The sequence below is a fragment of the Aythya fuligula genome, chromosome 1, assembly GCF_009819795.1.
Source record: "Aythya fuligula isolate bAytFul2 chromosome 1, bAytFul2.pri, whole genome shotgun sequence".
Taxonomy (NCBI): domain Eukaryota; kingdom Metazoa; phylum Chordata; class Aves; order Anseriformes; family Anatidae; genus Aythya; species Aythya fuligula.
The window spans coordinates 112,131,348-112,148,887 of NC_045559.1; the positions used below are offsets into that span (position 1 = coordinate 112,131,348).

The window sequence follows — 17,540 nt, forward strand, 5'->3', positions numbered from 1 at the left end:
GTGCTGAAACTTGTTTTTAAGTTCCCCTTACTACAGAGTAGTGCATAGTAACTTACTCATTTAGCACTGTAGCTCCCAGAGTTTGATTCTGAAACCCTGCTGCATATGCAGGCATCTGTCCCTTGAGCCCAGATGAGGTGGATGCAGTACTGTCGCAGTAGGACTCACTGCAGTCGGATGAAGAGAGGAAAGGGGACCAGCAGCAAGAATGACCGGCAGCTGTGATGCTGCTTGCCATCCAAGTACAAAGAAGTGCCCAGTTCTGACAAGACTCAGGATGTTGGAGGACTAACTGGGGATAGAGACCCTGCAGAAGAAAAATACAGTGATACTGTTGAGAACAGTCAGTAAGTGAAAGGAGTAAGGAAAAATAACATTAAAGAATTATGGTGAGGTGGGGAAATCTGTTTTTAAAGATCTAGACAAGGAATTGGGGTTGTCCAAGCATAGTCTGTGAATCGTCTGTTCTGATATTCCAGAATTCCTTAACTATCAAATAGAAATAGATCTCTCTTTGAATTTTTACTCATGGAAATGCTGCTTGGCCTGCTGAGCTCTTTTATTTTTATTTTTTTCTCCAAAGCTTAACCACTAAAAGAGAGAATGTTACGCCTGATTACCCACTAACCCTTTTGGAAGGTCTGACAACTATTGGTCACTTCTGCCTTCTGGATCACCCTAATCAAACTAAAAAGGTAACTGCTTAATGCCTACCACTTGCTTGACACCATGGCACCTGTTCATCAAAGCATGCATCCCTTTTTACTCAGAGGTGATTATAAATCAATAAAGGAGAGCTTGAACAAGAAAGATAGCCTTAAAGAAGCCTGATAACACATCAAAGCAAGTGAATTAAGTAAAAGTGTAAGGGAGGGGGGGTTGAACTTAGTTCTTTTTTATTTGAAGAAAGGAAAGTTATTTTTAAGTAAAGTCATTCATGATGATCATAGTCACACAAATACTAGTGGCATGCAGCTTGTCTGTAGTTGCTTTGTCATTAACAAAATTTTCTGGTTTTGTTTGAGTTGATAACATGCTTTCTGATGTATTCCCTACATTTTTGTTCTCATAACATCTGGCATAAGAGGATATTATATTAACAATTTTCAAGGCAAATTGATTCTCTGTGACCCAAAATGGTCAACAGCAAACTCAAAAGACTTTAATAGCAGCAGTATAATTCAGAAATAGAACAGCTGAATTATTTTTAAAGTTGTCATTACAAAAGAGTCTCCTAATTGCAGAATGAGAACACTCTGTGGTGCGTAATATAATGTATTTTAATATTCATATTTTTGCTTTCCTAGTCATTAGCTGAGCCTGCAAACCTGAGAAATGCTAGGAACGCCATTTTGGAAGAATTGCCTCGTATTATTAATACTATGGCCCTTCTTTGGAGCGTTATAAAGAGGGAAGACTCTCAGAAAAGACCAACTGACTTCTTTGGAACAACTAAAGGCTCTTCCTCAGCGTACTTCAAAGCAACCAAAGTAGGAGTTCTTTTAAACTGCTGTATATCTCATCATCCCTGTAATCTCCTCCCTCACTAGTGCATTTTACATAGAGTTCATAGAAATAGCTTTGCCATTTTCAGAATGATATTGGGGCATAAAGAATTTTTGAAGAACTCTTACGAGCTGCTGACTTGCACAGTATCTACAGTATCTTCCTACAAAAGCAGATTTTTTACATGTTCCTTCTGCCCATCCTGGTCCCTTACCTGACCTTTTTATTTATTTATTTGCGTGCATGTGTATGTGTGTGTTTTTTTTTCTATGAGCTTCTGTTACTAATTGTTGTAGAGCTAAACAGTTGTCTGCACCTTCTGCAGGTGGTAGAGCATCTACCTGAGGGAATAAAAATACTACAGGCTTTTCCCTTTTTCTGTAGATATTAGAAAATTATAGTAGTAAAAAGTATGTGTAGGAGAAAAACCAACACAGTAAGTTTTTATATTTTGCAGTCTGTTTTCTAACATACATGCCTCCCTTCTCTAAGAAGGACACGTAACTCATAGGCAAACTAGCAAAACTGGCCTGACTGCTGAACATACAAAGAGATTCTTTTGTTATTGTGTATTTTGTGAACATCTTTGGAAAAGGAAGAATATTTTGAAGACTGAGTTAGCCTTTACCTTCCAAAGTTAAAAGGAATTTTTTATTTTTCCCCCCTCTGTAGACATTAAGAACTAAAATACTGGACTTCATGAATCCATTGACAGCACAACTTGGAATCCAGTTGATGGCAGCAATTGCAGCAGTGTGGAATAGCAAGAAACCTCATAGGAATCAAAGTAAAATGAAGGTGAAACTAAAGAGAGGAACTCTGGACTTGGTTATAGATAGCTTGATTTTTTTTTTGGTGTTCTGTTGTTTGTTGGTTTTTCTTTGGTTGGTTGGTTGTTTTACAAGTGACAAAGGCAAATCTAAAATGTTTTTGTTTATATGTAATTCCACAAAGCATCAGGGCTACAATTAAATCTTAAATAATCAGATAAAAAATTACAATCTAGCAGTTTATCTGACAGTAATAACCATTTTTTTATTCAGTAATGGATTGTAATCTTAGTATTACAACTTGCCAATTTTACTTTAAATATCTTGGATCAGCTCCATTTCCAGAGAAGGTTTAGAGATGTAATATTCCCTGGAACTAAGCATGTATTCAGAGCAGAAGATCTTTCTTTTCTGCTTTTGTTTGGGCATGCTGAAATTCATACAATCATAGAATCATCTGGATTGAAAAAGACCTTCAAGATCATTAAGTCCAACCATCAGCCTGAGCTACCAAGCCGTATCATTAAACTGCATCTCCCTCAGAGCCGTCCTCCTCTCTCTTAAATACCTCTAGGAATGGGGAATCCACCACTTCCCTGGGCAGCCTGCTCCATTGTTGACCACCCTTTCCGAGAAGAAATTCTTCCTAATACCCAGTCTAAGCCTCTCCTGGTGCAACTTGAGTCTATTTCCTCACATCCTAGAACTTTTGTCACCTGACAAAAAAGACCAACACCTTCTTTGCTGCAGCCTTCTTTCAAGTAGCTGTAGAGAGCAAAGAAGTCTGCCCTAAGCCTACTCTTCTCCAAACTAATCCCAGTTCCCTCGGTCGCTCCTAATTAAGTCTTGTTTTATAGTCCCTTCACCAGCTCTATTGCTCTTTTCTGCACACGCTTGAGCACCTCAATGTCCTTTCTTTAGTGAGGGCCCCAAACTGAACACAGTACTCGAGGTGCGGTCTCACTGGTGCTGCATATGAGGGGATGATCGCTTCTCGTCCTGCTGGCCACACGATTTCTGATACAGGCCAGGATTGTGAGAAACATCTCAAATAATTTTCTTCAGATAGAGGATTTTCTGTGAAGCTATTTTATTCACAATTGCAATGGCAGGCGTCCTGTCAATCAGGAGAGCATTTTAGTAAGCAAATCATAACCTTTTATTCCCTATTACCCGATGCCTGATCACCTGCCCTGTTTCCTCACTGGCTGAGTACTACAGGTTCACAAGCTACTCGACACTCCTCTATACCATATATATACAATTATTTTTTTTCAACCCTTTAATTTCTCCTTTCTTATGTTTTGAGAACTTGTGATCTTTGTTTTACTGTTCTCACACTGCTCATCCTGTTTTTCTCAAGCTTCTACCTTATTTTGGAACAGTGAGGCCTTCTACTGTCCACTTACCTACTTAGCATTTCTCCTTATTATGACTACACAACTACCTTGGAATACAGAAAAGTAATTCTCTATTGCAAAAACACAACTTTGTTTCTCACAGGATGCCATTGGCTTTCTTTGCCACCTGAACACACTGCTGGCTCATGTTCAGCTGGCTGCCAACCAGCACCCCCAGGTTCTTTTCTGCCAGGCAACTTCCCAACCAGTCTTCCCCAAGCCTATATAATTGCATCAGGTTGTTAGAACCCAGGTGCAGGACCCAGCACTTAATTGTCTTCATGAAGGTGTTGGGAGAAATCTGTCTGTGGGGAGATTTTGCATGGTTGATTTGACTTCTGTCGTTTAAGTTTTGTTTAAGTAATGATATTTGAGTTGTTACACGGAAAGCTGCTTTTCAGCTTTGTGGTTTACGTGGTGCAGGGATCTGACAAATGTGGGTTTTGTTTTGTTTCATCAGATTCTTCCAGTGGCTAGCGCAACGCAGCTTATTCTTGTGGACTTAATATGTGCACTTAACACATTGAAAATTGATACCATATTACATCTAGTCAAAGAAGTAGTCAAGAAACCATCACAAATCAAGGGTGAAGAGGTAACCAGGAAGATAATTTTGTTTTCTTAATACATTGGAATAAACCTAGAATAGCATGCATTAGATGTTGTTAGAAGGAAAGTTACTTTTTAACTGTGAAATTTGCTTTTGTTCCTCCTATGTTTTCAAGTATGTGGGTTTCTGTAATCAATCAGTGTAAGTAGATTCTTTTTGCTGGAAAAGTATTTTTGCTATAAAATACCTTAAAAAGGTATTTTTGCTAGAAAAGTTGCTGGTAACGAAAAGCTGGAGCGTCCTCTGATATTAGAGATAATGGCTCAGTGACATGTTTCTATTCCTTTACCCTTATCTGAACAGTTAGAAGTACTTTATGCCGACTCTATTTTCCATTTGGCTTTCAAGGAAGACAGTACTGCTGTGATGCATGCCATCATGGGAGCTCATACAGTTCTGAAAAACTGTAGTGGATATCAGAAGTAATGTGACTACTTCTAAACAGGGGTCCTCTATTAGAGCTCAGAATTCCCTTGTAGTGTTGTGTAGATAGTTGTATCGTGGCTGATCACCTGTTGGGAGTACCAGTGGCTTCTTAGAAGGGTTGTTTTCCAGCAGCTTGGGCTTTCTGTTCTTTTGAGAGCAAATAACTGCATTTTTGCTTTTATTTTCCAGAAATCCTCTCTTGTAGATATTCCAATGCTGCAGTTCAGTTATGCTTTCATTCAAAGGTAATTTGGTTATATAAGATAATTTTCTGTTTTACTTGAAGTGCTAGGATAACAGCTAGCATTACTATTTTTGCTTTACTTTGATCTTTGAGTCACGATGTCACAGAACACCTTTGCGCAGGAAATAGTTATTGCCACTTCACTGTTAAGTGATGGATAGACACAGAATAAATGGGCTATGACATTTTGTTCCATTAATCAGTTGATAATGCCAGTCTGAAAGTCTCATTTAATACTACTAGAGCAATATACCTCAGACATCCAATTAGCAAGACACTTTTGTTTGAGTTCTTAGGACCTTTCTCCTTACTTGGTCTGTGTTGCCAGATGAATCAATAGAGAATTTGTACATTTCCTTCCTCTTCAGAAAGGCACAATAAAATTGCTATGGCTGCAGTCTGCGCTGGGCATTTAGCGGATCGTACAGCTGATTGGAAATACTCCTTTAATCAAAACTTTTCCTCCTATACTTGCCTTTTCTTGTATGGATTTATTAGACTGTACAATGTACTGTATGCAATAAGCTATGGAGATAAAGTAAGCTGGCAGGCAGTGGAGTTAGCTAAACTTTATGCTTTTTCTTTCCCCTGAAGAACCACCACTTTCACAGTGCTGGCATACTGCACATGCTGCTAGCATCTACTGATGCTAGCACACACATATGGCTTGTGGCACCAGAGCCTTACACCATACTGCTGGATCAGTTAGGAATGTGCAGGATTTGAAGGACTGATATTGATGGAAGCTTTTGGGCCACCAAGTTACACATGTATGTTGTTTTCTGCTTTAACTCTTAACTTCTGACTTGGGTGTGTTTGGTGTGCTTTTTTTGGTAGACTGCCTGTCTCAGCCTTGCAGGAGAACTTCCAGTCCTTATTAGGACTTCTGAAGGAGTCTGTGCAGTTGAACTTGGCTCCTCCTGGGCACTTTCTGCTTCTCAGGTACTGCATAAGAGAGAAGAAGGCTTATTGATGTACCAAGTAGACCTATCCAATTGCTAACTCAGATTGAATTGATTTTCCCACAGTACTCTGAATGACTTTGTGACTAGGACACCTACGCTAGAAAACAAAAAAGACCAAAAAGACTTGCAGGTACAGTCTATACGTGTATAGCTTTATCTTCCAGTTCATACATCTGGCACCGTTTACCTAAGTAAAAGTGGAGATGGCCTAATGTGTACTTTGTATCCAAGTTCACCTGTCTTTTTAGAATGTTTGAATGTGCATTCACATGTTATAACTTACACCCCGTAAATATGGGGAGACTGAAATATGGGAGACATGATGCATGGAGTGTCTCTAACAAAATGTTGTCAAAAATGCGTGAAAACACAGTGGCAGCTGTGGACTGTTCAAAGCTGTTTTCCCAGGATGATTATATGATTTTTCTCAGAGTTTAAATCAAAACATAAATCTGCTGGTCATGAGTTCATGTCGTGTGTAAGTATTGAAATCTCGAAACTAAAATTAGTAGCATAATTTATCCTTGCAGCTCATAGCTGGATTTGGCAGTGTAAATGACTACTGGCTCACGTTTCTGTAAAGAAGGGGTGGGGTAGAGCAAGGTTCTCTTCCTCTACCAACTGTGGTTTCACTAGAACAGTTTAAGCACTACCCATGTAGGTGCAGTTTTGGTTTTGAGCCAACCTAACACTTTTTATGAGGTGAGACAATGTTATGGTCTCAGTGTGCCAACACTTCTTTGACTCTCCACTTCTGCTTCAGAGACTGACCAGCAAAATGGCAGTCGTTATAAAACAGACTGTTTTGCCATCTTATCTTTTAGCCTCTTCACACATGACCTCTGCTTTCATTTGGATACTTGGAATTTGGTTTCCCTAGAGTGACCAGCTTTTCATTTCACTTGGAATAAAATGTGCTAAAATGTGACTATGAATATAGTTTGATGCAATGTCTGTCTTACCCATATCATAAAGAATTAAATATGGACAGATGAATTTCTATAAAATGGAACTCAGCCTCACTTAATGCTCTCTAAATTTGAAAGGAAGAAAAAGGAACTAACAGGTTTCAAAACAAGACAGACATTTGCATACCATTTCTGAGGGGCTGAACAATTCAGATCATGTCTTTGATGGATGACATCTAATGCAGAAAGAGTGTAGGGACTGATGCTGAACAGACACTGTATTAGTGGTAATGACTTGCGTGGAAAATCATTACCAAAACTTCCATGCTAATCTAACTTATTTTTTTTTTCCTGCTTCCCATTTTCATGCCTTGCTTTATTTGAAGTGAGCAGTAGTTTATCTTGAGAGTGCATATTGGTAAATAGATCAGAAAAGTATGTTTCTAAGAGATAAAAGTGCCTACTTTTGATCATCCTCACAAGTTCCATGTAAAAAAGAACTTCACTGGATTGCCCAGCTAACAGAAGGCTTCATCTGATTGTCTGGCTTCATCATATTGTCTGGTTATTTTATAGGAGGTGACCCAAAAAATTTTGGAGGCTGTAGGGACTGTTGCTGGTTCTTCTCTGGAACAGACCAGTTGGCTGAGTCGTAACTTGGAGGTGAAAGCTCAGCCTCAGATTTTACCAGATGAGTTCAACGTTGAAGATATGAATGGTAATGTGATTTTATCTGACTTTCAATTGCTTTCTCTCTTCTGCTTAAGTCAGTAAAGAGTACAATGTGTCAGTGTGTAGTTTGCGTGAGAATGAAGTAATATAGATGAAAAGTGAAAGTAAAAATATTTATTGCCCTCCACTAACAGTGCCAACATAAGTGGGTTTAATAAATACCTACATACTGTATGTAATAGAGAGGAGAACTTACCACAGGTGCATGCAGTACATGGGACAGAACAGCACGAGGCATGAAGGATGTCATTGTGGCAAGACACTCAGGAGCATTTCATTGTAATACAAGCATGCAAGGAACAGTTCTGTTTGGGAAGAAAATTAGCAAACCGCAAAATTTAACCATGTCATGTCTGAAGTCAAAACTAAACAATTGATTTTGCCTCTTGCAGATACTTCAGTGGCACCATCATCAATGGTTTCTGCCTCTGCTCCTTCAATATACAGCGTCCAAGCTCTTTCACTCCTTGCAGAAGTAAGTAGGATCCAGAGTTCCAGTTGCTGTTCTCATCCATGGTTATTTATTGATATTATTGAGCAGAGGAATACATTAGGTTTTTCTGGTAAACTAAATGGGAGCTTAAAAAAAATTAGCTTAAATATTTAATGAGGCATCCCACATGTGCACACATCCTATCTTGAAACATAGCATGTTTTTCACCTTTGTGAGAAACCTACTGTAGGTTTAATGAGACATTATTTTCATTTTTAAGGTTCTTGCTTCTCTTTTGGACATGGTTTACCGGAGTGATGAGAAGGAGAAAGCTGTGCCATTGATTTCCCGTCTACTATATTATGTATTTCCTTATCTACGCAACCACAGGTGACTTCTCTCTCAGCACATCTGGTTTTTATTACGTCTGATTTTGACCACACTGTAGGACTTCTGCTCTTCTTCTCAGGAGTGCTTAATATAGTCAAGGGGAACTGTAAGAGTTGGAGAGCTGAAGTACAAAGTCTCATACAAATAATTTTCTAATTTAGTCACCAGCTGTATGGAACAGGCAAGCATGTTGTCCCCTTCCTGTATCTTCCTGTACCATGATCTTTTGATCTAGAAAATTATCCGTAGTGTCACTAACAAGTGAAGGTTTCACCAAGGAAGGGAAACTTCCTTTATGAGCCATAGTCCTGTAAAACTGTGCTCAGAGACTGCTGTTCTGAATGATACCCCAGAAGAGCTTCTTTCTCTGCTCACTATGGAAGATCTAGGGAATGAGGCATAGTCAGTTTATCATGATGGTGGTGAGGCACTGGCACAGGTTGCCCAGAGAAGCTGTGGATGCCCCATCCCTGCAGGTGCTCAAGGCCAGGCTGGATGGGGCTTTGGGCAACCTGGTGTGGTGGGAGGTGTCCCTGCCTGTGGCAGGGGGGTTGGAACCAGATGGTCTTTGAGGTCCTTTCCAACTCAAACCATTCTGTGGTTCTGCCATTTGAATGATGAGCCATCCTCCACAACAGGGTAATACAAAACTTCCTTTTTGGGAGCATATCTTGTATATTGAGTAAGTTTACACTCTGCCCAACCAAACTCATGCAGCAATAGCAGACATTGCTGGGTTTTGCATTGAGTTATGTCTCTGTGCTTTTAGAATGATTTTCTTGACCATTCTCTTTGCTGTAATGGACAAACGGAATTCAGGGTAATGCTTGATGACTGTGTTTACATTAGCAATTTTGTTAGAGCAGTAGTTTAGTTTTGAAGTGAATGCTGTGATTTGTCTCCATTTGGAGGGCCTTGACTGCATCCCTTCTCAACTAAAAGTCGTACTCCTGTTAGTTTGAGTGCCACCAGTCTGACCTGAAACCTGAGTTTAGCCATGGTCAGAGCAGCTGCTGTAGCCAAGATTTCCAGGAAGGTCTTTGGTGTATGTGTCCTCTGCAGAATAAAGGTGCCAGAGGACAAGCATCAGTTCATGGAGGGTCCCTTCTCCGTGCTCCTACCAGTTTACACTTGGGCCCATTACACCTTCACTGTTGTGCCTTACTGAGCCTATTGACCAGTTTGGAAACTTAATTTTGGGGAAGTTTTGAACCACACCTGTAGTGGAGACAGGCAGTGCTGTGATATGTCTAATCCAAAACCGTCTCCCTAGACAAGGAACACTGGAAAAGTGAGGAGCTTCTGTATAAACTGTTTTGATCAACTGATCTCCTACTGCTCTGAGTTATGAGCTAATGCAGACATAGCCTACCTGTTACTGAGATAATCTGGTTAGAAGTTCTGGGGATCCCAGTTAGTTTTCTGAGTACATAAATTTAACTTTTTAAAGATTGATATTTATTATTATTGTTCTCTTCCCCCAGTACCTACAACATTCCTAGTTTTCGTGCTGGTTCTCAGTTGCTTGGTTCATTGAGTGGATATGCCTACACCAAGCGAGCCTGGAAAAAAGAAGTTCTCGAGCTGTATATGGATCCAGCTTTTTTCCAAATGGACACTTCATGCAACCAGTAAGACGTGAGACTGTAGCGCTCCAAGACTCTATTCTATGATTTGCAAAGGAAGGCTTAAAGGGTTACGGGCTAGTATTGAAAATTCTCTTTAGTGCATTCTTACAGAATTGAGTAACGTTAAAAATGGGACTCAACAACTTACTATACTAAATGGATTATAAGCACTTAAAATTTCTTTATTGTGCAGAAGAAAAAATGTCTCATTCTGATAACTCCCCTTAGTGATTTGAGAACCACATATAATAGAGCAGAAGGACCTAGAATGTAGTATGTGTTAAAATCCGTAAGATACTCCATTCTGAATACACTTTGGAAACTGTTTCCTGGTATGAAATGTTTGACAAAATGTTTTGAGGTGAATCAACACCAGAGCTTTCTCTGGTTGTCTAATTCCTTCTATATCTTATACAGTTGGAGATCCATTATTGATCATCTTCTAACACACGAGAAAACTATGTTTAAAGACTTGATGAGTAAGTACTAGCTACTTTTGACTTATTTCTACATTAATTTGAAATGTATTTGCTTTTCAGCTATTAGTTGTATTTTTAATAATGTACTGATAAAATGCAGACAGTGCTACAGCTGCATAATTGATTGTTAACAACTTTATTCTCTGCTAAAAACTAAACTGACTAAGTTTGCTAAATTGACTCTGAATTTTGGTAACATTTAAAATATACCATAAGTAGTTTTGTTCAACAAACATTAATATTGAACTCCTACAAGCACATTTGACCATAATTTTAAGTTCTTGAAGTATGACTGTAGCAGTTGTTAGGAAAGCAAGGAGACTTTGGCTAATTTTGCATGCATCTGTGTACTGCATAGTGCTGCAGGAATACAGTGCACCTGTGCAGCAAACCTTTGAGCAACATGCTTTGATCTCTAATTCAGGCTTGAGGACAGTGCAGATTAAGTTCTTGGGGAAGAGGTGACTTAGGACCCCTTGAATTTGCCTGAAGCTTTGAAAGAAGCAACAGCTTTTGTCCCTTTTCAGACCTTTTAAGAGAGTAGTTGAAGGGTTACAATGCAAAACTGTTAATTTTAAATAATATATATTTTTTAACTTACTGTCTCAGTTTCTGCTCAGTACGTCTTGAGAGCACTCCTCTCTGGATTTCAGAGACTGAAAAGAGAAGGAGATTCATGCATATTAGGACAGACAGGGCCTGAAAATACTGGGTAGCCTCATTTGAGCTGCGGTGTTTTCTTCATGTAATTTTCCCACTAGTGTGAGTGGATCTGGATCAACACCAATATATTATTCCAATCTGTAGACCTAAAGAGAGTTTATATTTTTAAAGTATCTCAGGACACTGAAATTATTTTAATCCCAAATCACAAGAAGTTTTTATATGGTAGATAAGAAGTAATTCTTGTATTTTCTAGATATGCAGAGCAGCGCCTTAAAACTCTACCCAAGTATTGAGCAAAAAGCAATGTTGTTAAAGCGGCAAGCTTTTGCTGTCTTCAGTGGAGAAACTGATCAGTATCATCTCTATCTTCCCTTAATACAAGGTAAAATATGTGGTCTTTTCATCTGCCTTTTTTATTCAGCTGTAATACATATATAAATTGTGTAAGAAAGGAATGTCATACTTCCGTTTTTTATAAAAAGTTCTTAACAAAATTTATAATACGGTGAATCTCTGAATTCTACCAAAAACAGTCTCATTAAGAGAGAGACAGGAATCTGCATACCCAAAGCCTTTGGCCTACAAATATAAATGGAAACAGGATTATTTTGTGGCAGTCTACCAACTTCTCTTGGGTTATTGTTCCCCTCAAATGTCAGTTTTGACATAATTTTGTCCAATATAAAAACCCCCTCTGTTCTCAGACTTCTTCTGAATGACATACTTGTTACTAGAGTGCAAGGGACTGAAACTGAAAGCAAAAATTTTATCTTGTCACCTTCTGTATTTTTGATTTCCTGGAACAATGTGTGTTCAATAAAATAATACTGTTTTTTTTCTTCACTTTTTGAATGTTTGTTTCAGAACGACTGTCTGAGAACCTCCGGGTTGGACAGACTTCACTAGTTGCTGCACAGATGTTTCTCTTCTTCAGAGTTCTTTTGTTAAGGATTTCTCCTCAACATCTAACCTCATTGTGGCCAATTATGGTGACTGAATTGGTAAGAAATAAGTAGTAACTTGAAACTAATTTGTCTTTGTTTGCATTTTGTCTTTTTCTTCTTCTCAGATATACCCATTGTTTGAAAAAGGAAATGTTTTCAGAGGTCTACATTAGTTTGATGATTTGGGAAAATAATTAACCTTGTCCTTAGGAAATACATTTTTGACTGATGTTGCTGTTTTGCTAATGTAGTGTCTTGCATGACTTAACTCGTTTCAAGTCATGAAAGTAAACCAAGAGCCTGCTATTCCTTTTATTACTTACACTACTATGTGAAGCATATCTTTTAATGATTGAGTTGTATGAACATTTTGGCATCCCCATAACTTATTTATTTTTTTTAAAGATTCAGACATTCCTACAACTGGAAGAAGATTTAACTGAGGAAGATGAACCATCAAAGTAAGAATTACCATTTCCCTGATGAAAGCTTGTGAAACTCGTTAAAGCTGTTAGCAATTGTGCTTGTTCTGTATCTACTTTTTAAAAATTTTTCCTCAGGGATAGGAAAGAGACAGCAGGGTGTTTGTAATTGCAGTTGTGTATTTCTGGCACTAGTGAATCAGTTTAGGAATTTTTTCCAGCAGCTAAAATAGTTCTAGATGCAAAGAATGGTACTTAATAGTTGCATACAAAACTAGAAGAGATGCCAAGTAAGTGTTTTGGATATTTTAACATTTTGACGTTTTTTTCTGAATATTTTAGATACCAGTTCTCTGCTTACAGCCTCTTCTTATATTAATCCCAGTATTAATACAGATAAAAAATAAGGCTTTTGTTGCACATAGGTACACGTGCACATTTGTGTAAATGTAGATGTTTTCCTTTAGCTTAATGAAAAATGTTGGATTTGTGTTTTAATTGTGCATTTCTCAATTGTAACTAACACAGAAGCAACAGCAAAATAAGCAAACATAAAGTCTCAGGTGATGGCAGTGGACCTGACATCCAGCAGAATGAGCTATCCTTGTACTTATCAGCTTGTAAGTTTTTGGACACAGCACTTTCATTTCCACCCGACAGGATGCAGTTGTTTCAAATGTAAGTCTTCTAATTACTTAAGTGGTCTGCAAGTCATGTCTGTTCTTGTCCTTTAAAGTAATTTCAGATATATTTTTTTCTAGAGTTAATTTTTTCATTTGTTCTTTTTACAAGTGCAAACACTGAAGCAAGGATAAAAGTAATTTGGGGTATTTAGGAAAACACTTTGGTCTTGTCAGTGTAAGAGGATTTTGCTTCGTTTGAAGATTCCCTCACACAGAAAAATGTAGAGAAGAGAAAAACAGAGATTGCTCTTTGTTTTCCCTTTGCGTATGCTTGGGATTTTTTTGGAGCTGGTTGCATTTAAGTACTGACATGATAGTAACTTGCCTGTTCATTAAGTTTGGCTCTGGTAATAGCATAACATTATACGTATGACAGCTCATTCTGTGAACAAACCAGTGCTCTGCTAAACTACATGTGATTCAAATGGAATTGTTCTACCTGTTTTCTTACCAATGTATTCCATTTGTTTCAGGTACAAATGGGCATTCGTCCCAGAGGTGGACACACAGTCATCTGATGTGGCTTCTCATTTTGTAGAAAATCATCAAGAATGCAGACCACATATAGTAAGAATCATGGATCTGCTAAAGAAGAAATACAGGGTAAAGAAAAAATGCTTTACTTGAGTCCTTTTTTTTTTTTCTTTCTTTTGAGGCTGTTAATGTACTTTTCTAAATAAGTGGTAAGCTTATAAGTTAGGCAAGAGGTTTTTAGATATTATAATAATATTCCTGGGGCTTTTAAAAATGTATCTGCTTGCTTTCATAAATAGATCTTGAAGATGTCAGATTTCTTTTGAGTGTGGAGTGGCAATTTTCCTTGTTCCCTTAAATCTGCCCACGGGTTTGAACAATTTGTCTCAGACAGACAGGACTGGTATTTATAAAAACAACACGCTGTTCTTTGGCAAAAATAAAAATGTTTACCATAATAGCATTTTAAATTACCATTAATGTTTAGGATTAGGATTAATCCTAATCCTAAAATTTAGCATTAGGATTGATACTTACAGAAAAAAGGAAGAGGGGCATCACTTGGTATTTATTAGAGTTAACTCTGTATTCTGCAGCTGTTTGATAGGGGCTTCTAAAGTCTAGTCTAGATTGGCAGTATTCTGAAAATGTAAGACTTCCATTTAAAGGCAGCTCAAACCTGAACGTAAAAATAACTCAGTATACCATCTATACAATTTGTATTGTGATAGAGCTGTAGGCTGTGGATCTCTCAGTATAAAAACAAGCATATAGTACAGGCTTCAAATAAGCCATATTTAGTAGAACATTGTGTCAGTGCAGAAATGTTGGTAAACCTTGGTTTGCATACTTGCAGGAAAAAAACAACACTAATGAGGGAATTTCCAAGAGGCACAAATTTCCTCTTTTGACCTTCCGCACTATATCAAGCATCACCCAGCTTATGCCCTTCTTCAAGACTCTGTGTTGTGCATTTACAACGAATGGAAGTGAATCCCAGCATTCACATACTTCTGCGTCTCTCTCTGTGGACTATGTTGGCAGTAATGGCATAAAGATCTTGCAACAGCTTGAAGAGAGCGTTGAATGTGACTTCGTTGAAAACATGGAAAGTTAAGCTGCATGTCAGACACTTCGCTCATGGTGGATAAATAGCAAAAAAGCAAAAACAAATTGCAATTCTTCTTTTCACCAGTTTTGAAACTACATTTGGGATTTCTTCCTGCTTTTCTACAGTGTACTTCTTTCCAGTTGGTGTTAAAAAGCGGGATTCTTCAGTTTCTGGGGAGGTGGGAAGGAGGAAGTGCAGTGTAGTGGTAATTTACCATAGTTACTGTTTTCTTTTCCTTGTTTTCAATGTGAAGGATTAAAAAGATTGTAAATAATGGAAGAATATTTTTGAGTTGGTGAAGGTAGCAACTGTACCATTTATCCAGCAACTTCTCAAGTAAGTATGTTAAACTACTTTCGGAACTGTGTTCTGAAAGTAAATTTTAGAAAAAACTAATATTGCATGTCAGCATACAATCAGTTTGCAGAAGAGCCATTTCATGATGTTAAAGCCCCCTTCTATTACGCGTTTCTTTAACTTGTCCTAACGCTTACCAACTTCTAAACGAATAATTTAAATTTGAAGCAGGTGTATTTTATAAGCCTTTGCATTGTGCAAGTAACTGCAAGCTTACCATGTTTGTAATTTCAGCTTTGTATTATAATAGCATTCTTCAGGATTAGTGATTCCTAAATAAAAAGCAAACACATGCATAAAAGGCAAACCTATGCAGTAACATTTTATAATTTGCACTACTTTGAGGGCTTTTGATTTTTATTTGTTTATTAAGACTATTCTAATTCAGTTTTTAAGTGAAAGAACTTTTGTTCTTTCAGCGTCTAAGATCACCTTGCGACTTGTGAAATGCAGTTAAATGAAGATAATCCTGTAAAAAATATAAATTGCTGTAGACTGACAGCCTAATTAAAGTGAAAAGAAAAATCATTTTTTAAAGGACACTTTTTATACAAACGGGTGTATTTGGCTGTTCCTAGGTGTTAACGGAGGTAGGGAGGTCATTCTCAGTGCCATGACTACAGTATTGTTCCCTTTGCAGTTCTTTTGGTGCTGCACTGCTTCCATCATCAAGGATGTGGAAGAGGGTGATTAATTCTGTCACCAAACAGTGAGAAGGTGAACTCCACTGAATTTTCATATTTAGTGGCTTTTCTGACTGAATTTGCAATGCTGATTTGTCTAAGAGGGAAGTTTGTCATAGTTTTTGTGGTGAAAAGCTTTGTCTGCTCTTTTATTTAAACACCTTTGTTTCTAGAGAAATGGGTTTGTTAGATATGCCTGCAGACTGGTACGTGCTTCTTGTTTTATTTGGAACAACTGAGGTAAATGTACTTGGTGTTGGACTTCATCATTATTGTTTTATTTTTTTTATTATTAAAAAAAAAAAAAAAGGGACATGCCAAATGAATGTGTTAATGTCACTGGGTCATGAGGTCAGGGATTTTTGCAAAACTCACACAAGAAAGATGGAATGTTGTTCTGCAGTGTTTTTTACCTACAGATGTATGAGTCCATCTTTGGATTATAAACTAAAACTATGAAATGCTGAACGTGCTTTACTGTGATAATACTGTAATGCTGTATGAAGGTAACATTGTAACAGGCTTATGCTAAACTTAGTTTCTGTGAATTTTTACAGTAAGGAAAGTAATGGATGAGTGTAATATTGTGTAGTCAGTAGACTAGGAATGTGAATTACTTGTTTTCATGTAATTTGTTAACAATCTAATGCTGTTGGAATAAGCACAAGTGCAAAAAATTGTTTTTAAGTATCACTTGAAAGTTGGAGCAGATATTTTTTAAATTTTGTTCATTACTTTCATAAATATAGTGATTTTTTTAAAAAAGAATATTGCTGATACTCAGGATGACTTGGTAGTTTTACTTTCATCTTTCTGTTGGTTGCATTCCATACTTAGGGAGTTCTTTTAAAATTCTGATGATCTGCTGCCAAATCTGCTGTTAAAAATCTAAGACAACTTTTTGCCGCTGAACCTTTTGCTTTGTGTTCTCCTGTAAGCTATAAACCTGTGTCTTCACTTAGTTTCCTCGCTAACTAAAGGTGGTGAATCAGTAACTTGGAGGGTTTTGTCATCTTTCCCTTTGAAAGGGAATGTCCCATTCTGGCTGCCTGTACTTGGGACGTGCAGGGGATCAAACATCAGTTACTCCTCTGCCCTGCCGCCCAGGCTGTGGTGGTGAGCATTAAAACTAGAATCTGTGACCTAGGAGTGTAGAACTCCCTGACTTCTAAGATGATGTTACCTTCTACAAAAATACCACCTGCTTCTTCTCTCTTGCCTTCTGTGCGTATTTTTGCCTTTGTTCTGTGGTTCTGGAGATCGCTGCTTTAAATGGCCTCAGATATTTGGCTTGCAGAAGCATTTCACTGAAGCAGAATCTAATTCATCAGAGGAAAAAGACTTTTAAAACTTACTAAATAAGCTGATCTTGTGTGTGGGCAAGGAGGAAAGGGCTCTAACTAAAACAGTCCTACTTGGGTGGCAGAAGCTTGCAGTTCAAGTTATCTCTAACAGTGTAACTTTATTCCTCTTCTACATGGGGCTGTCTGTAGCCGTTTTAATTTTAATACTACGTCTGTTAAATCCACAGCAAGGAGGAGGTTGTACTACTCTAAAACTGGTACCACCACCACAGCTGTCTGAGTTGACCATGGATACATCTGAAAAACTTTAGCCTCAAACTCAGTACCAAGAGTTGGAGAGGAAATGCCTCTTCTGTGTTGTGTAGTTTTTGCTTGTTTTCAGAATAACTAAGCTTAGCTTTCCCT

General features: G+C 37.8%; 1 protein-coding gene across 3 annotated transcripts in view; it reads left to right on the top strand.

The window, feature by feature from the left end:
* Nucleotides 1–16,146, top strand: part of DOP1B (DOP1 leucine zipper like protein B) — a 44,094-nt gene extending 27,948 nt beyond the window's left edge. For all 3 annotated transcript variants that reach the window (XM_032196607.1, XM_032198272.1, XM_032197429.1), the window contains exons 20-37: nucleotides 584–695; nucleotides 1,308–1,490; nucleotides 2,179–2,304; nucleotides 4,137–4,271; nucleotides 4,902–4,957; nucleotides 5,794–5,898; nucleotides 5,985–6,051; nucleotides 7,406–7,547; nucleotides 7,954–8,036; nucleotides 8,275–8,384; nucleotides 9,869–10,015; nucleotides 10,430–10,491; nucleotides 11,411–11,539; nucleotides 12,022–12,158; nucleotides 12,507–12,562; nucleotides 13,052–13,201; nucleotides 13,680–13,809; nucleotides 14,537–16,146. In XM_032196607.1, coding sequence (XP_032052498.1) covers nucleotides 584–695; nucleotides 1,308–1,490; nucleotides 2,179–2,304; nucleotides 4,137–4,271; nucleotides 4,902–4,957; nucleotides 5,794–5,898; nucleotides 5,985–6,051; nucleotides 7,406–7,547; nucleotides 7,954–8,036; nucleotides 8,275–8,384; nucleotides 9,869–10,015; nucleotides 10,430–10,491; nucleotides 11,411–11,539; nucleotides 12,022–12,158; nucleotides 12,507–12,562; nucleotides 13,052–13,201; nucleotides 13,680–13,809; nucleotides 14,537–14,797 — 2,191 coding nt within the window. In that variant the 3' untranslated portion in view covers nucleotides 14,798–16,146. The remainder of the gene's footprint in view (nucleotides 1–583; nucleotides 696–1,307; nucleotides 1,491–2,178; nucleotides 2,305–4,136; nucleotides 4,272–4,901; nucleotides 4,958–5,793; nucleotides 5,899–5,984; nucleotides 6,052–7,405; nucleotides 7,548–7,953; nucleotides 8,037–8,274; nucleotides 8,385–9,868; nucleotides 10,016–10,429; nucleotides 10,492–11,410; nucleotides 11,540–12,021; nucleotides 12,159–12,506; nucleotides 12,563–13,051; nucleotides 13,202–13,679; nucleotides 13,810–14,536) is intronic.
* The last annotated feature ends 1,394 nt before the right edge of the window (nucleotides 16,147–17,540 follow it).